Below are 13,702 nucleotides of genomic sequence, written 5' to 3'. Positions count from 1 at the left end.
ACGGAGGCAAGACAAAGTTCTGATCAAGCCTCAATTTTATTTTTTCAGCGGGTAGTATTTATGTTGTTCTAGAGCAGCCGTGGGCAAACTACGGCCTGCAGGCCGGATCCGGCCCGTTTGAAATGAATAAAACTAAAAAAAAAAAAGACCGTACCCTTTTATGTAATGATGTTTACTTTGAATTTATATTAGTTCACACAAACACTCCATCCATGCTTTTGTTCCGGCCTCCGGTCCAGTTTAAGAACCCATTGTGGCCCTCGAGTCAAAAAGTTTGCCCACCCCTGTTCTAGAGGGAGGGGGTGGGTAAGGAGGTCCATGGGCGTAGCCTATTACTAGGGATGTAGCAGGTTCTGGAATGTCGCAGCTGTGAGCTTATCAGCGGAGATGTAGCAGCTGTGTGCTTAGGGTGAGGGTAGGTTGTTTTTTAACTCCAGGCCAAACCAGGAGTTGGCTTGGAGGAGCCATAAACCTATTATGCTGTAAACTGGAGATGTATATGTGATTTATAATGGCTCCCAACACAGCTAAGCCCCCCACCCCCACCCTGTCCCTGCATTTTCTGGTCGTCACAATTTTACCAAGGATGTCATGGTTTCCTGGTATCCATGAATGAATACTGAGACCATTTCCTCCTTAGCCTTTTGTTTGTTTTGTTAATCCTCACCGAGGATATTTTTTTCCATTGATTTTTAGAGAGAGTGGAAGGAGGGGTGGAGACAGAAAACATCAATATGAGAGAGACATCTATTGGCTGCCTCCCACACGAGCCCTGACCGGGGCCGGGGATCGAGCCTGCAATCAAGGTATTTGCCCTTGACTGGAATCAAACCCAGGATCCTTCAGTCTGCAGGCCGACACTCTAACCACTGAGCAAAACTGACTAGGGCTCTTCTTTAGCTTTTAAAATCTGTAATTAGCCCGGCCAATGGGGCTCAGTGTTTGAACATCGAACTATGAACCAGGAGGTCAAGGTTTGATTCCCCGGTCATCTCTCGATCCCCAGTGTGGGGGTGTACAGGAGGCAGCCAATCGATGATTCTCTCATCATTGATGTTTCTGTCTCTCTTGCCCTCTCCCTTCCTCTCTGAAATCAATACAAAATATACTTCCCTAAACTCCTTTTCCAAACTCCATGCCCCTCCCTCTCTAGGACCCTCTCCAGTGGAGTTATGCCCATTGCCAGGCACAGCTCCTGCTCTGCTAGCTCATCCCGGACAGCAGGAAGCAAGCAGCTGAGGGGAGGAAGGGGTGCAGCTTCACCCCCTTTCTGCTCCATCTGTTGGCTGTGGGAATTTCACAATCATATAATAAACTACAATTTCTTGGCCTTTTAAAACCGACCACCCCTTTGCTGTCTAAATCTCTCCGCAGGCTCACCTCGCAGGGTGGCAGGCAGGCCCAGGTCACTGACTGTCACATGCGGGCGCTGTGCTCTGTCACAAAAATGGGCCTTCCAGTTTCTAACAGGAACATGTGCACTTTCCTCTAGGTGAGCTGTGGCATGTGGGCTGCGAGGACTGACTGGGTGTGTGCTCAGTGCACATTAGTATGACTGTCTCCTGGGGACAGGATTGGTTTAACAAGCCAAGATCAATGCTGGGCCCTCAGTGCCCCTAGCAGAGCCAGTCCGTGGGCCATGCCGATTGCTGCAGGAACCCCTGGGCCACGTGGGAAAGTCCTTCCCCTAGGCCAGTGATGGCGAACCTTTTGAGCTCGGCGTGTCAGCAAATTGAAAAACCCTAACTTAACTCTGGTGCCGTGTCACATATAGAAATTTTTTGATATTTGCAACCATAATAAAACAAAGACTTATATTTTTGATATTTATTTTATATATTTAAATGCCATTTAACGAAGAAAAATCAACCAAAAAAATGAGTTTGCGTGTCACCTCTGACATGCGTGTCATAGGTTCGCCATCACTGGGGAACCTATCCACCGGACGGCCTGTTTCTCCCTCTCCCTTCCTCTCTGAAATCAATAAAAAATATACTTCCTAGACTGTGCTATCTTTTTTTTTTTTTTTTTTAAGGAGGAAAGGAACCATATATTTTTTTAAAATGTACTTTTATTGATTTCAGAGAGGAAGGGAGAGGGAGAGATCGAAACATCAATGATCAGAATCATTGATCGGCTGCCTCCTCCTGCATGCCCCCAACTGGGGATCGAGCCTGCAACCAGGGCATGTGCCCTTGACCGGAATTGAGCCCAGAACCCTTGTCTGCAGGCTGACGCTCCCCACTGAGCCACACCAGCAAGGGCTTCTCTTCCTTTTTTTTTTTTCCTGAAAGTTAAAATGGGGAGGGGGCTTCTCTTCTTTTTTAAAATGGCCGAGGATATGGTGCCAAGGCCATGGTACTCAGCCCCGTGACCTGCAGGAGTGGCCGCTGGCCCTGCTGCCTCAGAGAAAACATTCACCTGTGACCAATTCCCTCCGTGTCCCCTCTGTCCCCCCCTCCCCCAGGGCAGAGCCCATGTCTCTCTCAGCCTGTGAGGCTCAAGGGGGAGAACCTCGGAGTTCCGACCGCAGGGTCCAGGGCCACTCTGGCCTGACTGCCCCGTGCATGCCGCCCACAGCTCTGCAGCCTTCACCCGAGCTGTCGCTGATGTTGCTGCCACTCCTGTCGCCACAAATGGACCCTCAATGGGAACCCATACCTTGTATTTCCTGTCTTCAACCTTTGGCATGACTCCAAACATCTCTAGTTTCTCTCTCGAGTCCTATCTTCATAACCCAGGACCATCTACCAGTGGTTCTCAACCTTCCCAATGCCGCGACCCTTTAATACAGTTCCTCATGTTGTGGTGACCCCCAACCATAAAATCATTTTCGTTGCTACTTCATAACTGTAATGTTGCTACTGTTATGAATCGTAATGTAAATATCTGATATGCAGGATGTATTTAGGCGACCCCTGTGAAAGGGTCGTTCGACCCCCAAAGGGGTCGCAACCCACAGGTTGAGAACCGCTGGAACCCAACCCCACCTCAGCCATATTCCGCAGCCCTAAGCTCCCACGTCCGACCGGGAGGGGCCCAGGGCCTCAGCTGGGGCTGTGGGACAAGCCAGGGATCCGTTTGTTTTTTGTGTGTTTTTTTGGGGGGAGGGGGGGTGGCCTGTACGGGATGGAAAGAAGCTCAGCTAGCCCACCTCCCTCCACAGTGTCCTCTCCCCGGAAGAGGAAGGCGGTCAGGCCACGGGGCCTTCACAGGCCCGGAGGAGGGGCTGACCAAAAGGCAGCGCATTCGGTGCCGAGGCCGTACCCTGGATGCTCCCTCAGGAGGCTACGTGAAGGGTCCTTTGAAGAAAGAAATCTACACACACTTTTATAATCAGAAACTTTCAATTTATTTTGAATAAACTACTCAACTTTGAGCAGATGACATGACCTCAACTTTTTCTTTGAAGAAAACAAAGATATACGGCAAATTCATGAGACCACAGTGCCTTCTTCATCTCCTACCCTCTCGGGGCAGGAAAGCTCCGCCGGGCCTCCCCGGGACAGCCGCGGGGCAGAGGGAAGCTCCCGGGCCAGGCCGCAGGCTGTGGTCGGCACCGAGCCTCCGCAGCGCCAGCGGTTGGGCTGCAGCTGGATCCAGGCGCGGGCACACGGCGGCTGTGCAGTCCACAACATGCAGGGCGCCCAGGGAGCTGCAGCTCGGCTCCTGGGCCGCGCCGGCGACACAGCAAGACAGGAGGTAAGCAGGACCATCCTCGTGCCAGCGCAGCGTTCACACCCCACCAGGCCCCACAGGCTCTCCTGGTTCTGGGAGCGCCCCGTCCAATCCTGGGCTCATTGGCTACACTAACTGTTCTCCCTTTCAGACCACAGTCCGCCCCTCGCAAGAGAGAACAGGAGCGGACAAAACCAAGCGGAGAGAAAGGGAACCGCGCCCAGCTGTGTACCCGTGACCCCGAGAGCCAAGCTTCCTGTCTCCAAGAGTAACGCAGTTTACAACCATGGCACCTGGGAAACTGCTGAGGTGGAAATGTTTGAATATCAAAGAATTTCCACCACAATATTTATACGTCTCCCGGGAGGTCCAGGAGGTCGAGCACAGAGCTCTGGCAGCCTCAGCGTGCAGGCACCACGCAGCCACAGAAACCCCGAGACCAGATTTAACTTTCTGGAGGCCCACAGGACCAGGCTCAGGACACCAGCGAACGAACCACCTGCTTCTTTGGGCTCAGCTGTGCAAGCCCTGGCCCTCTCCCTGGCCAGCCCCTCCTCCTACAGGAGCCGGGACCACAGACTAAGGGCTCTCCTGGTCTCAGACTCCCAGACCCTGGAGGTGGAGCCCTCCAACACCTGAAGTCAGGCAAGGGGAGAGCGCCCAAGCCCCAGAGCTTCGGACACTCCAGGTAACAGGAAAACCACCTGTGCAAACAGGGCCACGCTGCCCTCCGACCCGAGGTTCGCCAGAGGAGCGGGCAGGACAGTGCCAGGGACGCTGCGTGAGCACTTGGCCAGTTACCACCTGAATACTGCCACAAAAGAAGGGACCAGATTAAACAGTTATTCTGGGGAACAATCCCCTTTGACAGTGGATCTCTGTCTTTAGGAGGCAAACGGAAACACTGTGCTCCACTCCCGTCCCTGGTCTGGCGCCACAAGACCGCCATCCATGCTCTGCTGTGGGCTCCGGCCTCAGGAGCCAGACCGGGTGAGCCTCACCTTCAAGAATCAAGATGAGCCCACAGGCAGCGCCACCCAGGACGATCAGACGCCCGTGGCAAGCCCTGCCCTGTACTGTCTGCGCCCTGTAGGGTCCGGCAGGGCACCTGACCGAAGGTCTGCAGGCCCGTTGCACAGGCGAACTCAAGTCCCCACCTGCCACCCATGCTCCTCTCTTGGGACCCCAAACACCAAGCGATTCGGGAAGCGGAGGCCACACTGGCCTACAGTGCACATTCAGAGGCCGGTGGTCAGGCAGCACGCTGCGTTCTAAGGACAATAGCTAGAGGGCGAACACTCCAATGCCAATTTATTTTTTAAAAGGTTCTGTGTAATTCTATGGTTGGTTTCCTTTTTCTGTGTATTTTTGGTACATTTTTCCAACCTTTGAAAATCACATAAGTTGTAATGAGCTAATACTATTAATAGTCATTCAAAAAAACTTTCCCTCCCTCCCAACAACCGTCCAGGGGGAATTACAAATCCTGAAGAGGCCAATTCAACAGGGCCTCGACCGTAGGAGAAACAAAAAGAAAGATGAAACAGAACAGAAGTGGACTGAGGTGTGTGCCAGGGTCTCTCAGGAGTAGGCCTGGCTGCTGCCTGGGGTCGTGAGAGGCAGAGCCCGCAGCATGCAGAACAGCAGCCGGGCGAGCTCCAGCCACCTCTTCCTCCCTCGCGCTGGCCGAGGGCAGCCTAGGTGTCGTGGAAATCCTTCAGCAGGGTCCGCCTCCGCTGCTCTGCTATGTGCATCTGGTTTTCTAAGTCCTGCACCAGGGAAGCAAAATCTGCTTGCATGGCCCAGCCCGTGAGAGCCAAAGCCATGGCCACCTGACGGGCTCCAGGAGTCAAAAGCACAGCCCTCCCCGCCTTCTCAGCAGCAGCTCCCAGCCCACAAGCAACCCTGTCCCCTCCCTGCAATGGCAGGTCCAAGGAGACAGCAGCACCTACCCCCCTGTCATAGCTGTCCGCGCGCTCCACTTTCCAGGACAGGTTTTCGATCTCAGCCTCCAGTTGAGCCTGCTGGTATTCAAACTGTATGGGCAGAGCAGGAGGGTCAGAAGGAGAGGGGCAGGGCCTGCAGACGGGGGCAGACGCAGCACCTCAGGCTTGCACGAGCAGCAGACAACCCTGAAGCTGTCCTCAAGCGGGCAGTGCTGGTCCCTGTCCCCGGAGCCAGAACCCAATGAAAAGGCTACCTAGTCCTGGCCAGCTTGGCTCAGTGGATAGAGTGCTGGCCTGCAGACTGAAGAGTCCCAGGTTCGATTCCGGTCAAGGGCACAGGCCTGGGTTGTGGGCTTGATCCCCAGTGGGTGGTGTGCATGAGGCAGCCAACCAATGATTCTCATCACTGATGTTTCTTTCTTTTTTTTTTTTTTAAATATATTTCTTTATTGGTTTCAGAGAGGAAGGGAGGAGAGAGAGATAGAAATATCAATGATGAGAGAGAACCATTGATCGGCCGCCTCCTGCACACCCCCACTGGGAATTGAGCCCGCAACCCAGGCCTGTGCCCTTGGCCGGAATCGAACCTGGGACCCTTGAATCCACAGGCTGACGCTCTATCCACTGAGCCAAGCCGGCTAGGGCATCACTGATGTTTCTATCTCTCCCGCTCCCTTCCTCTCCAAAATCAATAAAAATATATTTTAAAAAAAGGGCTACCTAAGTACAGACAAATGTCAAGACCATAGTCCCCCCACCCCAAAAAACAGGCAACAATTTAAGCCACTGCAGATAATGCTCCCAGCATATAGGGAAACAAATGCTTTAGAAATCAATGAATGGATATTCACAGACACTGTATTCCCCGAATACTGTTTTCCTTCAGCCCTTTTGCAAATCAACTCTTAAAATAAATAGTTGAACCAGTTGCCTTAGTAATTGTACCTCCAAGCTTTCTGCACAAAGATGTTCCTCAACATCTTATTTATAATAGTGAAAAACAAACAATGCCCCAAGTGATGGAATACCCATATAATGGAAACATTTATGCAACTTTAAAAAAATGGTATTAACCAGGACTGGCTGGTGTGGTTCAGTGGTTGAGCATTGATCTATGAACCAGGAGGTCACGATTTGATTCTCAGGGCACATGCCCGGGTTGTGGGCTTGATCCCCAGTGTGGGGCATGTGGAAGGCAGCCGATCCATGATTCTCTCTCATCACTGATGTTTCTATCGCCCTCTCCCCTCCTCTCTGAAATAAATAAAAATACCTATTTTTAAAAAAATGGTATTAACCAGCCTGGTAAATAATGACAGCTGCAACAATGAACTGCTGTAACAGTAAAATGCTCTATAAATAACATTAATTTCAAAAGGGAGAAAACACTGACATGTGGTCATGTCTTTCTGGTGGGACTATAGGTGCTATAAACATCCTGCGTTTTAGTGTCTGGACAACAGGTGGGCGGGAAGTTGATGGCTAAGAGAAAGGGTGAAACGAAGACTGATCTCCTTCCACAGCACGGGCACTGGCCTCTCGAGTGGCACAGACCCTCCGGCAGCTCCCCTGTGCACTGCTGGCACTCAGGGGCCAGGACACAGAATGCCAGCTAGTGGGGAGATGGGGCTTACTCTGGAGATGCCTAGAAGAGAAATACCATTGGAAGATGGACTTTGTTTTAATGTTGGCCTCCCGATGCCCAGGGCACCTCTGGCACTAGGAGGGTGGAGTGGAGAGGGGCCGCTTCGCCTTACCAGCTTCTTCCTGGGTCCAGACTCCATGTAGTACGCATACGGGTACGTGTACTGCAGGGTGTAGCGACACTGCAATGGGGAGAAGAGAGGGACCTGTGTCTCTGGTGCTAGCCCACATGCACCTCAGTGGCTCTTACAATTCTCTCCCCACCATGCACATTAGCCTGGCTCCACAGGTATGGGCCTGAAAGAAATGCGACCAAGCCAAATAAAGGATGAAGTGGGACAACATGGAAAAAAGGAAACAAAAGTGGCCACAGAACACCCACAGTTCCTTTTCCAAACTGGGATTTATTTACCAGCAGCCGCCTCAATGGCTCTTCCCTCTTGAGTCGGACCTCAGAGTCCACACATCTATCTCAATAACTGTCCAAAGACAAGCTCTTATTTTCCTCTGAGTGACGCATGGATGGGACAAAAGAAGAAAAGGGCTCTAGTCTCCCCGCAGCTCCTTCCTGCAGGCAGAGCAGTGCTCCTCTTCTGGGATCCCCTGGACGTCCAGCAGAGACTGGGCCTCGGTGGGCACGGCACGGACGGCCGCCCGTGAGCAGGAGTATGCGGGCTGCACAGGGTGCTGACGCCCCAGCCCCCTCAGTGTCTCCCACCAGGAGGTCTGGGTCTAACAGGGGATCAGAAGAGGGAGGTGGCACAGACCTTGGCCAAGAGCTTAGCAGCGTTCTGCAGGTACTGCCAGTCGATCCATGTCCCCAGGTTGTTCATGACCCGCTCCTGGATCTTCTCGTGGATCCGCTGGTACGTCTGTGCCTCCAGCTGCAGGCTCTTGTTGTGGTTTTCCCACTGCGGGGAGGAGGGAGGAGGAAGCTGGAGCCCGGGGACGGCAGAGCCCACACAGGAGTTCAGAATGGACACCCGGGCTGCAAGGGCCCAGCCACAGCCTCGTCTCGCTCACGGGGACTGGGACCTTGAGGGTGACCGAGGGGGAGTGTCCAGAGCAACGGTCCGCCTGCCAGACCACTGTCCCCCTTTGGGGCAGTAGGGCTCCAGCCCTGAGGACCAGCAGGCACTCACTGGTCCACTGTGCTCGGCAACCAAACGTGCCACGCTCTGTGGGCTGCTGAAGGGCCTCCCCGGGAGGAACTGCCCCCGCAATCTGACCACTCAGATGGCTCTGATGGCCCTACTGTCCTTCAGTCCAGCACCCACACAAATCAGCACCACATCTGTCCTTGTCGGCCACGGCCGCCCTGTGGAGCCCGATAGCCACATCTATGGAGGCATCACCCAGGGCCACGCAGGAGCCCACCCGACCTCTGTGTGCACACGGCTCTGGGCCCAGTCCCTGGGAGGCCCCCCAGCAGGCCAGCTGCAGAGCCCCCTCCGGGAGAGCTGAGGAGAGCCTACCCTCTCGAAGTAGAACAGGTACTTCTTGAGGGCCTCCCTGGCCTGGGCCTGCTGGCTCTGGTTGACGATGTCGGGGTTTTCCTTGTACCGGCTGCACTCGTAGTACTCGCTGCCGTGGGTCTTCCAATCCCCTAGGCACATCCAGCAGAAGTCTGCACAGAAGAGAGAGGCATCTCACCCCCAGGCAAGCCCCAGGCCTCCAAAGGCAAAGCAGTGGGGACAGACAGATTGTGCTTTGTCACCTGATCAGAACTTCCCAAGGCTGCCTCCTTCTCGGAGGAAGGTGGGCCTGTCTCCCCGACTCCCACTGTCCCCATAGCCTGCCCTTGCCGATCTAAACAACAGTTCCTGCGCGTATATGCTTTGTGCCTTTTTAACCCGATGCAGGCAGGTGCTGACTGTACAAGACCACTGGTCTGATAAAGCACAGTACAGAGAACACAGTCAACAATATCACCTATGTATGGGGCCAGGAGCAACACGATCACGGTCAAGTACGTAACTGTCTAACCACCATGCGGCACACTCGGGACGAACGTAAACCAACTGGAAAGTAAGGTTCTTAAAGCATAAAACACTGCCGGTCTGCTGTGTCCGCTCCACTGTGACAAACAAACTGGCAGGAACTTGTCCCACTGAGGCTCATTCACAGCGCACACAGCTGCCACCTCCCACTCTTACATCTGTCCTAGGAAGACTCTGTCCCTGAAGCTGGGAATAAGGGCTTTTCCCTTTCTTCTTTTTTAAAAAGCACATTTCTATAAAACCTACAGCTACTCAGCAGTTCATGCTCAGAATTATGGCTCTGCTTCCACAGGGAAAGCAAAGAGCAAAAACTAAACATCCCTTATGGACGCTGTACATCCCAACGACGACTGTGGTCCAGGAAAGAGGCCCGCGGCGGGCTGCTAGGGGCCCAGGACAGAGACCTGACAGCGGGGAGCCCTGTTTCCCAGGTTCACTCCCAGGAGCTGGCTGACTTCACAAAAGGTGCTCCTGTAAAATTTAGGAAAGCTGAAGTCAAACCCAGAGACCAGAGGCCATCCACTCCCTTCTCTTGGTCGCCTTCATCGGACAGAAGCAATATTGCTCTCCTCCACCAGCTACGTTGTGCTTGCTGCTGTTTTAAATCCTGTCTGCATCGCAGAGTCCCTGTTCCCTTCTCACCCCGTGCCATGTCCACTCTGATTACAGGGAGCTCCCGGGAAAACACAGGACGTGCACGCGACGGGCCCTCAGAAGAGGAACCGCAGCACGTCCGCACCGTGTGGAGACCTATGTGCACACAGGTCCTCCTTGATCTGGCGGGAAGGAAAGCAAAACCAACAGGTCCTACCTAAGCTCCTCCTGAGAGAGGGGGAGGCCTGAAAGGCCAAGTCAAACGCCCGCTGGGGACGTTATGAACCTCACAGGACATCGATGATCTCACCACCTCCAGGAGCACCATCCGTCAGGCAGCACAGATGAGCCCGTGCTACTTACCTGCCTTGGCAAAAACAACAAGAACACGTAACATCTTCTTCTTGGGAGCCTGAGGGTTCACGAGGGTCTAAGAGTCACCCCCAACTTGACTTCTGACTACATGTGGCGGCGGGATGGCAGTGGGATTACAGAGGGTCCAGAAGGTAGTGCATAAATATGATGATGTAAGCGACGCAGGCTGCCCTGTGTCCTGTCACAACACTACACAAGCGCGCCCGACACAAGCAATGGAGACCGTGCACAGGAAACACACTGTGCCCTGGGCCTGAACACGAAGCCTGGGACTCACCGTGTTTACACTTGGAGCATTGCTGTCGGAGGGAAACAGAAGAGAGCGTGTTAAAGGCCCGCTGACCAAGGCTCTGTGTCACATAGGCAAAGGGCAGGGCTTCCGCTCACCATGTGATTGCAGCCTCCGTTCTTCTCGATGCAGATGTTGCACTTGGGACACTGAGGAGACAGAAGGGCGCCGTTAGGCTCACGCACCACCAGGTTGGGGCTAAGACAATTACACAGAGCTCCTGGCACCTGTGCCCAGTGACTCATGGTGCGAGCACTGCGGGAAGGAGCATCTCACTTAAATGTGCCGGGTCGCTGAGGCTGGAACAGCAATCCAAGGAAACGAGGTCAGCAAGTTTGACTCTGAAACACTCCAAGCACCAACTGAGCCCCACTACGCCTGCCGCCCCCGTCCCTGCCAGGGGCCGCTCGCGTGCAGAGCAGCGGAGTCAGCGGAAAGCCTGCGCCGGCGAGGAGTGCGCTAGAGCGGGGCCGAGTCCTGGCAGCTTGCCCGGACTCCTGCTTCTGAAGGGGGTGAGGAAGCAGACTCTGAAGCTGCTCGCTCGCACTGAGCGGAGCCAGCAGCCCCCGGACACGCTGCGGAGACCGGCGGGCGCTGTGCCACGCAGCAGTCTGTCTCACCATGTCCTGGCCACAGCCGTGTCTGTGCGCGCGTGAACCTCGCGCCTGGGGTGCCGGGGCACCCGGGCTCCAGGGCTGTGGCCATCTTCCCCCAGGGAAGGTGCAGAACAAGCATGGCAGGCCTGGGCTTGCAGGGAGTCCTGCTGTGTATGGGGTGTGGCTGTCACACTCCTCCCTCCCGGGGATCTGAGAGCCGGGAGGCCTTCAAGAAAGACCTCGTTTTCCCCTAATTAGTTCCGTCACTTCCCCAGGCATTTCAGCTTTGGACTCAAATAAACGCACCCACCAATGTACACTATGATAAACCGCTGCCACCGCTGCCAAGTCTGCACAAGGCCGGGCAGCACCGAGGAGGGCAGAGCCACGACAGGGAAGACACGCTCCTTACGTCTTTCGTGTGAGCACTAATGTAGTTGGCCGTCTCAGAGTCGTCTGCGCACTTGGTGAGCCATTTCCGGATCGTGGCGCAGTCTGTGGGGGCGTGATACATCTGACGACACTTGAAACTTAAAACCAGAAAAGAAAAACACTCAAATAATCGTTAGGTCAGGTTTTTGATTTTCCTTCTGTCCAAGCCAACAGATCCTGCTGAACAGCTTTTCAGAGGGAAAGTCACCTATCAAGGCCTTTCAGACCTTTACCTGCTCGAGATTATACTGAAATATTGTGTCCACTTCTCTCCAGTCTCAGTCTTTCCAAGATATACTCTCAATAAACCCAAATGACAGTTTCTGTTCTCAGTGTCTTGTGTGGTGAACACCCTTCCTACAAGGATGTCGAGTTCAGAATTCGCCTCTCAGCAGGCACGGTGAGGTGCTCTGAGGACGACACCTCAGCTCAGACACCAAGCTGGGCGAGACCCACTTCTGGGAGCTTTGGCTCACCTTCCAGCCACATGTGCACACAGAAGGCACAATGCCCGAGCTGTACAGGCTGCAGCGGCGCGATACCCCGACAGTGCAGGCAGCTCAGCCAGAGCACACGTTCCTCAGGCTGGGCCCCAGCCACCACAGCGTGAGGGACAGGACAGGCCGCAGGCGGACGGCCTCACACGTGCCCAGGAGAGTTCACGGGCAGGACACGGAGGCGGAGAGCAGCCACCTCAGGGGCTCTTACCACTGGTGAGCCACAGGCTCCCTCCACGACGACTTAGAGGCAGGCCCAGGTGCACACTCCACATTTTCCATGTAGTGTCCCTGAAGCCCCACCCTCCGTGAGGCTCCCCGGGAGGTGGGATTAGCTCAGGGGTGGGCAAACTTTTTGACTCGAGGGCCACAATGGGTTCTTAAACTGGACCGGAGGGCCGGAACAAAAGCATGGATGGAGTGTTTGTGTGAACTAATATAAATTCAAAGTAAACATCATTACATAAAAGGGTACGGTCTTTTTTTTTTTTTAGTTTTATTCATTTCAGATGGGCCGGATCCGGCCCTCGGGCCGTAGTTTGCCCACGGCTGGACCTAAGTGATGACTCTTGCCAATACCCTGCACCTCAACTTCCTCACCCAACAAGGATGACAGCAGTGCTACCCACACACTGCAGGGAGCATGAAGGCACGTGGTCAGGACAGTGCCTAAACCTTCAGGACATTTCGCTATTCCCATCATATTTACTGAATGGAGTAAACCCCAAGGAGATGTAAACCACGTTTATGAATTACAGAGAAAGATGGAAACGTTGAATATGTAAATAGTAATATGTAAATTATCTGTGCAGGTAGAGATAAAATCTCTGGGTCACAAGTCTTAGTAGCATAAACCATAGCACATTCTCCAAGAATCTGTGCCACCTTTTTGTCTGCAGACTGAGCATTAGCCAACATAACATGGAACATGAGGTGCCCCCCCCAGAGCGGAGCTGCTCTCCTGGTTCAAAGGCCCCGTCTCGCCCAGCTCCCCTCCCCCGCCCCCCGCCGCAGAGGGGTGCTCTGAAGAGGCAGCAGGAGCCCAGGCTGCTCAGCACCCACACCCACTCTTACCAGAAGACCTCGCTGCACCGACTGCACTGGACGCGGCGAGCTCTGGGCTCTTGTACCTGGATGACCATGGGGCAGTCTGCACCGGGGCACAGCTGGAGCTGGTAATGACTCTGTGTGCACATCAAGGAGAAACATGAGGTCACCCCCAGTCACTGCCTCCAAATTAGACCCCCCCCCCCCCCCCCCCCCCCTGCAGCCCGCCCCAGCACTCTAACACCTTCTGTTCTTCCAGCTGATGACTTACATGCAGGGGTATAGGAATTCACGGTGAATGTCGTGAAGGCCAGACATTAGGCAGATACTGAAGACCTCTGAATGTTTAGTTAAACTAGGTAGCAACTCACTAGAATAGTCTAAAATTAGATTACAAAATGGAACACACAATTGTATCCTTGAGATGAAAATACGAAGGGACCAGGGCTGGAAGGAACACAGCCTGATCCACTGTGCCTGGTTCTGAGGAGCTCAGCAGCCCTCAGGCATTGACTGAAGGCAGCAAACAGCACACGGAGCCAGGCCTTCTGTGTATCCTGCAGCTTGTGCATGAGAAGACCAGACCGTCAATCAACCAATAAGC

The 13,702-nt window shown here is 54.0% G+C and overlaps 1 protein-coding gene across 2 annotated transcripts in view; it reads right to left on the bottom strand.

Annotated features, from left to right (window-relative positions):
• Positions 1 to 4,972: 4,972 nt before the first annotated feature.
• ARIH2 (ariadne RBR E3 ubiquitin protein ligase 2) overlaps positions 4,973 to 13,702 on the bottom strand; it is a 54,421-nt gene continuing 45,691 nt past the window's right edge. For both annotated transcript variants that reach the window (XM_070391222.1, XM_070391223.1), the window contains 9 exons: positions 13,126 to 13,235; positions 11,535 to 11,652; positions 10,625 to 10,675; positions 10,515 to 10,536; positions 8,744 to 8,895; positions 8,036 to 8,179; positions 7,382 to 7,450; positions 5,631 to 5,714; positions 4,973 to 5,447 (listed from right to left, as the gene is read on the bottom strand). In XM_070391222.1, coding sequence (XP_070247323.1) covers positions 5,376 to 5,447; positions 5,631 to 5,714; positions 7,382 to 7,450; positions 8,036 to 8,179; positions 8,744 to 8,895; positions 10,515 to 10,536; positions 10,625 to 10,675; positions 11,535 to 11,652; positions 13,126 to 13,235 — 822 coding nt within the window. In that variant the 3' untranslated portion in view covers positions 4,973 to 5,375. The remainder of the gene's footprint in view (positions 5,448 to 5,630; positions 5,715 to 7,381; positions 7,451 to 8,035; positions 8,180 to 8,743; positions 8,896 to 10,514; positions 10,537 to 10,624; positions 10,676 to 11,534; positions 11,653 to 13,125; positions 13,236 to 13,702) is intronic.

The sequence above is a fragment of the Myotis yumanensis genome, unplaced genomic scaffold (genome assembly GCF_028538775.1).
Source record: "Myotis yumanensis isolate MYYU_CA2020_CCGP unplaced genomic scaffold, mMyoYum1.0.hap1 SCAF_14, whole genome shotgun sequence".
Classification (NCBI taxonomy): domain Eukaryota; kingdom Metazoa; phylum Chordata; class Mammalia; order Chiroptera; family Vespertilionidae; genus Myotis; species Myotis yumanensis.
This window is presented reverse-complemented; position numbering and strand designations above follow the sequence as displayed.